General features: G+C 43.1%; 1 protein-coding gene across 3 annotated transcripts; it reads right to left on the bottom strand.

Moving 5' to 3' along the window:
* Positions 1–683: 683 nt before the first annotated feature.
* DYRK3 (dual specificity tyrosine phosphorylation regulated kinase 3) lies at positions 684–10,567 on the bottom strand. 3 transcript variants are annotated; one of them, XR_002121732.2, is made up of 3 exons: positions 10,426–10,567; positions 5,225–6,956; positions 684–4,812 (listed from the first exon to the last, which is right to left on the bottom strand). XR_002121732.2 is itself a non-coding variant. In XM_010724185.3 (2 exons), exons 1-2 carry the CDS (start codon positions 10,507–10,509, stop codon positions 5,385–5,387), a joined length of 1,656 nt encoding a protein of 551 aa, XP_010722487.1. In that variant the 5' UTR covers positions 10,510–10,567; the 3' UTR covers positions 684–5,384. The 3 variants fall into 3 exon arrangements, 2 of the variants coding, with proteins under 2 accessions (XP_010722487.1, XP_010722488.1); XM_010724185.3 differs by having other exon boundaries at positions 684–6,956; XM_010724186.3 differs by lacking the exon at positions 10,426–10,567 and adding an exon at positions 8,129–8,257 and having other exon boundaries at positions 684–6,956.
* Positions 10,568–11,259: the final 692 nt, after the last annotated feature.

Raw genomic sequence — 11,259 nt, 5'->3', positions numbered from 1 at the left:
AGTCACTCCAGAGGACTGCCAGCACTGCAGCTCTACGGGGGACACACGGCCCAGAGCCTACAGCCTGCATTTACATGCATGTATCCACACAAAAACTCAGAGAACACTCAGTGTCTGTATGTACACCTTCTGTTACTACATCAGCTCTTGTTTAATCAAACGTCTGCCATTCACCCACGCTAAAAGAAGGGAAAAACCTCATTCTGCTGCCTGCAAAGTGTCTCTGCATGTAATGTACATCACTTAACCACGCAGGTCATAACTACAGACCTTTTTATTGCAGGATGATTTCACCTCCCAACTATTCTGATATCCACTGGTGTGCAGGACGTTTCCCATTTATAGGTTTCTAATAAAAGCAAATCTTCCTTAAGTGGCTGCTGCTGGATTTCTCAGCGCAGCCCAGGGATTCTGAGCTTTAAAAAGATCACTGGGCTAAATAAGAAAGTGATGACCAACCAACGTTATGGCAAAACTTCGGGATGTTCTAATTACAGCACATTTGTCCCATCAGAGAACTCCATCAGCACAGACACACTGAAATCACCACGTAGAGTCCAAAAACCTCCTGCTCATCTCTGCTTTGACACGAAGGGCCATACAAACAACAGCAGTACTTTGCACTCTCTGGAAGCAATCTATAATAGATGAAAACCAAGCTGTTCTTTCAGGAATTCACAGTCTGATGCTAAAGAAAATTACGCATTTATTTTCTTTTAAAAACAAACTGAAGTACAACATTAGGAAATATCTGCCCGTCACATTGAGATACAGAGCTTGAGACCGACTTAAAGTGTTCCTTCCAGGGTTATGTTCACATGCACCTTAAGTGTTTCCTACATTTCCACCTCACAATATTTACAATAAGAAGGCTAACCTGTGAATTCCTCACACGCACCGACATTTAGTGTGGACAGCTGCAAAGTATAAGAAACCCTGAATAGTAAATTCATTGCACCAAGACAAATGTAGGCTGGTCAAATAATAAGGCACAGTACTATGGATAGGGAACACGGGTTATTCCTGCAGGGCTGGAGTCTGTGCTCCCTCTGAACACAGCGATGCTCACCCATGCAAGGCTGCTCTGATGACCCCAAGGTCTAAAATGCGACAGTGGGAGCTGAGAACAAAGTGTTGGTGGAGCTTGTGAACACTCAAGGCCTCTTTTATGCAAAGTAGGAAGCGTAGACATTTCCCCAAACCCTTATCAAGTTAAAAAAAAGTAACAATCAAGTGGTATCTTTGATACACATCAGATATAAAAACCATGGTGTCCAGTTTTTGACATGCTGGGTACCCACAGCTCCTAGTGCTCAACGCATGGAAAAGCTGCAAGCTCTTTTAATTAAGGAAAAGTCTTTCACTGTGGCTTGCTTTCCATCCCAGCTGGGTACCACACAGAAGCACTGCAGATCTTCCCATGTTATTTTGGCTCTTCGCTTCCATACCAGCATTAAACTTTGGCAGGCAGGGGATTTGTGTCAATCATTTCAGCTCAGATCTGAGTGCACAATCAGCCTTTCGCTTGTGTGGATAGGATTAGTAAGACATTGCTGAGATCATCATGTGTACATTTCACAGCCAAAACAGCTATCAGTGTTTAAAAAAAAAAAAATAGAGCTGCAGTCTGCAGTGAACATCCCTTTAGAAAGGACCCGAGGGTTATTTCAGAGGTAGATTCAAAGATGACCATTGCAAAGAACCTCTACTGCTAAATTCCTAATTCCAACAGCTTCCAACTGCACGGAAGCCCTCACAGCTATTGTAAACAATGGCAGACTGCATAACACACCTCAAACCTTACAGAGGGGTTTGTTCTGAGCTCTGAGCTAACCAGGCAAGCAGAACTCCTGTTCAGACAGGACAGACCGGGCAGCAAACCCTAGCAAAGAGCACATTGGAGGCAGTGTGTGCACTACCAGCCCTTGATGAGCCCAAACCAGCCTGCTTTGGGGGCTGCAGCACCACATCCCACAGTGACCACATCGCTGCCCCACTGAGTTCAAACAGAAACAAGTTGCTCCTTGCAACTGAGACAGCTGCGTGGTATTTGGACCCCAACGTAAAAGCAATGCATATCTGGCAGATGCTCGTGCCTTGTCATTTGTTTTGTATTAAAAATATTGCTCAAACAAACAGATAAAAATGCAGACAATAAACAGCGTGTTACTTCCAACACAAAGAGTAATGATAACGAGCAGTCAAACAGAAGGAACATCATAAGGAACACTGAAAAACAAGTCTGGATGACTTCGTTACAAGTCCTAGAAACGTGATGTCTGTTTTGTTCAGAATCCCAAGCAATTGGCATTCGTGTCATGCTAACTTCCTAAGAGAACATGATTGAGGGTGCAGGGGAACCTCACGTGTGCTGACAAGACAAAGAGGTTCCTCAAAAACAAACACTGTTTTGTTCTCTATTCAGATGAGTTCAGCCCTGTATCACTTCAGCATCCTAACCAGTATCACAAGTAGCAAAAGCGATGCACTCCTGACAACCTCAGACCTCATTATAGTGCTTAGCTTCCCAAAGAGCAAATGTGAATTTGAGATTTGACATCATCTCACTGAAGACTGACACTGCAAACATACCCGTGGTTGATAAACGACACTGTTAACAACACAGCCTGTGTTCCAGCCCTGTGAGCATGGCTGTGTGTGATTCCCATAGGAACCCACCACGAGTTCAACAAGTGAAGTGTTTGTAGGGATGAGAATTCAGCTCTCCCAGACATGGAATTTATTATCTCCCTTGAAGGAGGGCTCTCCCACTTTGGGCACACCGTGCCACACTCCTCCTAGAAAGCAAATACTGCATAAAGAAATGGGGCTTAGTAAATAAAAACAGAGCTGTGCTCTCTGGGTTATGTAGAACCTTTTTTCAATATAGTCGAAATCTTCCAAAGTTGCTTCTTTTTCCTTCTCATCTGCTGTGGCCACCTAGACCAGAGCCTCCAATTAGCAAGATAGTTAACTAAGTGTGTGATTTTAAAACACAGGAATAGTCCCAGGTAAATAAGGTTGATTCTTAAACGTGTGCAGCTCGCAGAGGGCACCTTGCTCGGTCAGGTCAAGGTGAACACATTTTTGAGGGAAAAAGGCAACGTTTTTTGCCAGCTAATGACTCCATTTGTAGTTTCACAGCTGTGACATGAGAAGTTACCTTGTCATAACCAGATCCCAGAAGTCCCAGGAGAATAATCATTCCACATTGGGTATTTTAGAGATGAAAAGTGTCCTACAGCCAAGCCACTGGTCGCTGCTCCTGAAAAAAAGGGTATTCCATCTTCTCCTTGCATAGCTCCTAACACAAACTCTCTGTCTTCTTCCTGGCTCCAAACACTACCACCACTGTACAGTTCTTTCTATAGAAAGTGCTCTTCTTCTACACATCTTTCTTACCAAGCTACTGCTCTTCAAAAGGTTCCCCTTCTTCCTCACCCAGCTGGTTTAAAAAAAAATAACAACAGTTAAAAATGCAAATAGGAAAGTCAGAGGAGGAAACGGGATGTTCCTGGCTTTGAGAAACGTGTCACATCTATTAGAGATGCTGCTAAAATTGGTGGTGTATTCCCCCACATCCCCCCACAATCTGTTTCCTCGGTTGTACGTTCTAACAAAACACCACCCAGCTTTGCCAAACAAAAATACCACTCGTGCCTTATTACGAAGTGAACCACAGACACAACACGTGCACTGGTGTTGCTCGTGGCCACGCGGATAAAAGCTAGACTTCGCTATTTTAATAGCATCACTGAGCTTAGTGCATTTACCCTCATGAAACAGAAGTCAGCAAAGCTCCTGTGTGAGAATCTCTGCTTAAAGGACAGTTGTGGGAAGCCTAGGGCTTTGGCTCTGACTCTTTGGCCTTTCCATCCAGCTTTTGAGCAGTGCTGTAATTAGAGCAGGGCGAAGCTGAAAGTACAGCCCCATCTTCTCAGAAGGCAGCTCTGTTATTGAACATGTGGTCACCTTATCTTACAAATCACCCTGAGCCTTTTTTTGTTTGTAGAACAAGTCTCCTTGTTTTAATACTAAAAACTTGCTGCAGAGAAACTCATTAAATTTAAAACCCTCTCTTCATAAAGGCTCTAAATTGTGTTTAAAATTGCATTCAGGAACCTGGCAGGAGATCAGATGTTTTTGTAAATGGACCCATGCCATGTGGCTCCAAGAGCTAAGAACCAGAACAAGCTGTGCTGTTGTCGTTACAGGTCACACCATCACCCCATGTTCTTGGAAGATAAAGAAATTAGAAGCTTACACATCTCAAGCATGCAGAAACATCTCTCACAGTCCCAAAGGAATGCGATTAGAATTAAAATAATTCATCTCATAACGCAGTTTGATTTGGATCTATGAATTTTTGCATCTTATCAGTCCTTCCTGAGATCACATTGAGATTTTGGAGAGCTATTCTATTTATTAGGGCTGTTCCACACATGTTTTATTATATCCTAAGTCTCGAGAACTTTTACTTGCCTGCTCAGGGTGGCATGCTTTAGAGTTCCATGGAATTTAATGGAATTCACTCCACACACAACAACAAAACCAAACCAACCAAGAACTCACACCAATGAGCAAACACACACACACACACACACACACACACACACACACCTGGGAAAACTTATAAATCTGAGCTCCAAGAAATGTGTAATGGAATCATCAGCCCTAAACAAAGCAGCCCACGCCTGCAATGGACTCCTTCTGCTCCTTGAGCTTCCCTGTCAGCCTTCCATAGCCTGTTAAGGGAAATAGCACGTGTGCAGGCATTACATCTATCTACACCTCCTGTGTTCCATAGTGTTCCTGGAAAAAAAAATAAAATTAAATCAGACTACAAAATGCCAACACCAAATTTGTTGGTGTTTCTACCCAAAGGTATTTCTTAAAATTCTTAGAATAGAAGAGGGAAAAGCAGCACAGAGGAGTCCAATCTTTCAGACATAAGTTAGTGAGTTCTTAATGCATTACACCAATAATGCATTTGTGCTTGTGACAACAGATGTAAAAACTCTCCCCAGAATAAAATCTAAAAAAAAAAAAAAACTTAATTTGGAGATTAACTGAAAATATACATTATAAGTCGTTTTCCCTTGCTGTCTTAAGCAAAATAATCTCCTAACCTGTCTTGATAAGAACTAGTTTGGTTTCCAAAAGAGTATTATTAAATAGCATAGCAGCCAAACTGCCACGTTACCCATCAGATGAGCTGACCTACCCAGATGCCACACGCACCACGCTGCGAGAGAAACAGTTTGATAAAAGTTAGGCCTTTAAACGTTTAAATCCATTAAAAACCTCTGCCTTTAGCTTCCTTTGACGTTATTAACAAATAATTAAAATAAAAAGTAGGTATTCTGGCAAGATGTCATTTGCTACTAGCTGACCAGCTTCGGCAGCACAGTACATAAAGGTATACTGCCATTGGCATCGGATGTTAAGTTAGCCCTCAGCTTGTTTGCTACCCCGACCACAGGAGGCAACTTGGAACCAATTCCTGTGAAGGAACTCGTGTAGCTAGAAATCCTTTTACTGGAGGTTTTATCAGTGCTGGGTGGTTTGGGTGTTCGTTTGCAAATCCAGGGGTGCCTTAAAGCTTGACTTGGAGTCATGCGCACAGCAGGGTCCCAGCTGAGACATTCCTTTAAGAACTCTATGAACAAGGGATCGTCGCAGCCTTTCAGTGCTGTCACCCAGTCCTTGTTCCCTGGAGCACCTCGCACTTTTCCCCTGCGCGATCGGCTCCCGTTGAGGGTCACTCTTCCATCTGCATGTGTAGTTACAGTGCAGTAGCGAGGATGACCCTTGGAGTTGATAAAGTTCTTGGCTCGCTTGGATTGATCCAAAAGCTTCTGAGGGGGCATTCCAAGAAGTTCCATCATACAAGCCAATTGGTCTCCCTCGTCCTCTCCAGGAAAAAGAGGGTATCCAGTCAATAGCTCCACCAGAATACAGCCAAAACTCCACATATCTATGGGCATCCCATAGCGACTCCCTAGAATTACCTCCGGTGCTCGATAAAATCGAGACTGAATGTACGTGTAGACTCTTTGGTGCTCAAAACAGCTGGACCCAAAATCTATAACCTTGATTCCACTCCTCCCTTGCTGTTTGAGGAGGATATTTTCCGGCTTCAAGTCACAGTGTATGATTTTGTTTCTATAGAGAGCATCCAAGCACTGCAGTATAGAGTGAGCAAACTTGCGCACCAGCTGGATGCTGAAGCCCTGGAACTTATTTCTTTTTATCAGCTCGTACAAGTTCATACTCAAGAGTTCAAAGGTCATACAGATGTGGTTCCGAAAGGTGAAGCTTTCCAGCATGTGAATAACGTTCATACTGCCAGTTTTATCCTGCTTCTTCAGGTGCTCCAGGATCCGGATTTCTTCTGCTGCTTGCCGATGGAATCTCTTTTCATTACGAACCATCTTTAAGGCTAAATGCTGGTGGAGTTTGTGATCATAGACTTTAGCAACTTGTCCAAAACTGCCCTTGCCAATGATTTTGAGCACTTCATAGCGGTAAGCGAGATGGTCGTGGGGCACATGAATGTAGCTGCCTTGGTCATCATCATAACCTCCGTTGTTGGGTCCACCAATCACTCCTTGCCTCTTCTTTGCAGCTGGACCCACAAAGTAAATCTCAGAGAAGTTAAATATCTCTTGCTGCTCATACGCAGATAATTGATGCTTGTACTGTTTGACAGCTTGTTCTGGAGCCTGGGAAACGGCTTTGTGGGCTTTTGAGGAACTGCTGCCACCTTTAGAAGTGCTTAAGCTCTCTATGCTTTTATCTTTTGTCAGGGAAGGAAGAGATCTTTCTGAACAAGTAATTCCTGCAGACTGAAGGGTACTACTCCTCCTGTTCCCAGAGTCCTCAAACAATTGTTCCACTTTGACCTGGCTCCCACTCAGAGGGTGATCCTTCATTGCAAGTTTGTTGCTACAAACCTACAGACAGAAACACAATAAAAAGATTAAACAAAGCTTATTTTTAAGAACGAAATCAGTATCACAAATAAAAACAGTAACACCAGCATGTTTTGCATTTCCATTGGGAACAAATACAGAATGCTGCACTCACTACCTAAGCTAACTCAAGTTACAAGTGTAGTCATAGGAGGGAAACATACAACGAAAATGCAACTTAGTGAAACAAGCACATGCACAAATGTATTTTTAAGCCCATACAGGGTAAACCCTAGAGAGTCAAACATTCAAACAAGGACACAATACCTATCTCCAGCAGCGTGCACACAGTCAGCAAACAGCTAGGGGAACAGCTATGTTTAGCTTTCAACATGGGTGCAGCAAACACAACCAATGACAGATGCAATCTGCACCTGTCTGAAACAAGCAACACGACATGAATGTGCAGGGAAGTGTTGGCAACATTGCGAGGACAAGCGTGCCACAAAGACAAAGAAGCAACAGCAAATGATGTCAGGCTGGTGCAGCCAAGCTGAACAGACAGCAAGACAAGATAAATCTTCTGTATATAAAGTTTTTCATACATATAAACATTTGGTTTTGTGTTTATTCTTTTTAAAGGGGAAAAACACATCACGACCACAGTCCCTCTGGAATCACAGTAGCTGAATAACTATGAGAAAACGGACTTGGAAGTCCTTCATAATCAAGAATATCTTTTATTCTTTGACAGCAGCCTGCAACCACTGCCACTTACTGCCATATGTTAAAATATTTGCATCAGAAATAGCAAATAAGAACGAGAAGAAGCTTCAAGTTTAACATTTTCAAACAAGTAAGTGCTGAACTCCCTGGAATTCAGACCACGATTTGCACAGCAGTTATTCCCCTCTTCTCCCCACTGATGCTCCATGCTGACAGACAGCAAAGAGGTGTTGTTTTATCCCACACAACATGGAAGAAGCCGAGACTGGAGTAGCAACATCTGTTTTCCATTCTGTCCTTTAATCTAAAAATAAAGATTTGAGACACATGCCAAACCCAATCCCTGAAAACTGAAATAGCTGCACAGGAATCACACAAAAATATAAATAAACCTGCAGAGCCATAGCAATAAAACCAAATTCCTTTTTAGTTACACAAAATCTAACATCCTAGCACAGCCCATAAATAAAAGAAGTGAATGTTCTCACCGAAAGCAAGCTACATCTCTTCAAAGCCTGTGTGTTTTGCTCATAAGCCCAAAAGATGGGCATTTCCTGCAGCAGTTGGTTTCAGATGAAGGCTGGTGGGGCCACTGGATGCATCCTACTGAGTCCCACTGCCCAGAGCCCTATCAGCCTCAAGCACGGTGCACTGTGAGAGGCACGCCTTGCCAGAAACTCTTGAGTGAAAAAAGCAAAGCCCAGCCCTTGTAGTTTAGAATGAACGCCTTTTTCTTGGAGCCTGGCTGAACCTCTGAGATAAGGAAGGCGTATTTTCGGAGCCAGCAAAAACACCGTTCGGTGGAGCACACAAAACCAGCACGTTTACAAACAAACAAGATAAAGCACAAAAGCCCAACAAACCCCGATCCATCTGAAAGCGCTGCTGTTTGCAGCAAATACTGCTTCTAACTTCCTCAATAAACAAAGAATTCATGATCGTATTTCCACCACAATCGTTTCTTACAGAAGAAATGATGGTTCTGGAGCCCAAACCAGGCTCAGCATCCTTAAGGATCACAGAATCACGGAACGGCCTGAGTTGAAAAGGGCCATAATGATCATCTTGTTTCAACCCCCTGCTACGTGCACCACCAGACCAGGCTGCCCAGAGCCACATCCAGCAGCAAAGCCCGAGTTCTCATACTCAGGTGACTGCCACAATCCTTTGCCACAGGACAGCAGGACACACACACAGCTCCGTCTGACTTGACGTCAGATGATTCTGAGCAACACCAGCTTTCCTTCAGCAGTTTGCTCTTACAAATCCCAGGCTATCCAGTATTCCTTTGTCGTGGATAAAATATGTTGGTAGAAGCCAGGAAATCACAGTGACAACACAACTGGCACCGCATTAAAGACTCTCACATCCTTCTCACTTCAGATGAAGTCTTATAAGTAAACACACAAGCCAGTTCCTACACAATTCTCTTTTCCAAAGTGCATCGGTTATTTCCACAAACTGAATCAAACCCATCTATTCTCAAAGCAGAAATATTTATGTTCTCTGATATAGCTGGAGATGAAAAGAGCCAACAGCTGCACGTAGCAGGCATCCTCAGCTCTCACGTAAGTTTACATCACGATACAAAAATCTTGGAAAGCAAGAAATCAAGCATCACTGAAATCCATACGCTTCTCCTTTAAAGCTGAGCATCACAGTTTTCACCCCTGCACACTTCAGCATGCAAGATATCACTGAGATTGTATTTTTTTTTTATATTTATGGGTGAAACTAGGCCATTTTACAGCCCTTAATTTTGTCTTAAAAAGCTCTCAGCTGTGATGGACAACATACAAATGAAGGATAAGTTGCACCATGGAAACAAAACATTCATACAATTACATTTGCACTTCACTGGACAGTTCCAGCCTACTGATTTCTGATTAGTTATGAGCAGTGGCGACACTATGAAACACTGCATCTAGGAGTTCTCATTTGCCCCCTCCCCACAAATTTACTGCTCACCAAATCTCTGTATTGCCTCTGTTTTCTCAATGCAGCCAAGAAAGGAAGCCTGTGCTACTGTATTTGCTCAGTGAATGGCAAAGACTAAATTAATTACTAATATCTGTTTGAATAATCTGACACTAGGTGACGATTTTCAAACATACTTTGTTCAAAGAAAAGTTTATTTTCCATTTTTTAAATAGTGGTGTTTTTTGTTGTTGTTGTTGTTGCTTAAGCACAAGCTCCTTTAGTTTTGCCACAATTCAGTGAGAGACAAAACCACACAAAGGTCAGACCACTGTGCAGATGAACACGACTATCACTGTTCAGTTGAGACAGTGTGAGGAAAGACTGCATAACTCCACACCTGCTTAGGAAACACAGTGCTTATAAAGAAACACCTTTACACCTTCAGCCCATACAGAGCTATTCTGCTAGCAGACAAAGCAGCAAATAATGCCCAATTTTTCAGAGAAGAAAGACTTCTGGAAGAAGTTTGAAGACATAAACCTACGCTGAAGCTTTGGGGTTGTCTTGAAGGAAACTAAAATGGAAACGTGCAACAGCTAAAGCAAAAGGTGTGTGGACTTATGTACTTATCAACACATTAGGTGACACAGCAGAACGCCTGAACCATTTGTAGAATAAATGTTTTGATTAAAATACAAGCTGAGGGTAATAACACAGGACTTCTGACACCGCCTGGTGATTTTACATTGTACAAAATAACAAATTGCTCTTATGCTTAGTAAAAGCAACATCCCATCTTTGCCTTTACTTTCTATAATGAGAAACGCTGCCACATAATACCACATGAAAACTTCAGAATACTCACGTTAGATCTCCCAAGGGAAGGCAGTCCTGAGGGGCTGTGCTCTTCATTTGCAGACTCTTGGTACCTAAGCTGATCTATCCTCATATAGGAGTCATATAATCCGTCTCCAAACCTGGCTGGAAATGTTCCATACAGTTATTGACAATTCACATTGCTACGGATGGAGGCAAAAGCTTGGGTGCAACTCATGAATCATAGAATTGGGTTGAAAAGGACCACAATGATCATCTATTTTCAACCCCCTGCTATGTGGAGGATCACCAACCAGCAGACCAGGCTGCCCAGAGCCACATCCAGCCTGGCCTTGAATGCCTCCAGGGATGGGGCATCCACAGCCTCCTTGGAAGGTTCTCATATAATTAGTAAACAATCTTTAACTATGCCATTCAGAGTGTTATAACACCGGAGTACAACGCTGCTTAGAATCTTAGTTTGACACTTTTGCTTTAATTTAGAGTTTCTCCTTTTTTTAATCGATGCTTGCAATGCAAATACACCCTCCAGGAACAGGAGGCAGCGCGTTCCCCTCCCTGCATTAAGCAGATAATCCCAAAGTGGCCTCATCGCGAGCAGCAATGCAAACGGAGCACACGCCTTGATCGGACTAGCTAGGAAGTAGGTTACCCCTTACAAACGATACAGGGGAATTAAAGCCGGAGGATTTGCCGCGAGGAAAATAAAAAATAATAAATTTTAAAAAATAAATGTAAAAGAGGTCGCGTTGTTTGCTCAGTAGCCGAGAAATACTCGGAGAGAAACGGAGCGCTCAGCGCGCACCGCAAGCACGGGACGCCCATACCCGCAGCTCCCCGGCTCCGCCCGCCCGCAGCCCGC

This window comes from Meleagris gallopavo, chromosome 28 (genome assembly GCF_000146605.3).
Source record: "Meleagris gallopavo isolate NT-WF06-2002-E0010 breed Aviagen turkey brand Nicholas breeding stock chromosome 28, Turkey_5.1, whole genome shotgun sequence".
Taxonomy (NCBI): Eukaryota; Metazoa; Chordata; class Aves; order Galliformes; family Phasianidae; genus Meleagris; species Meleagris gallopavo.
The sequence above is the reverse complement of the archived record's forward strand: the minus strand, read 5'-3'. Positions and strand labels throughout refer to the sequence as shown.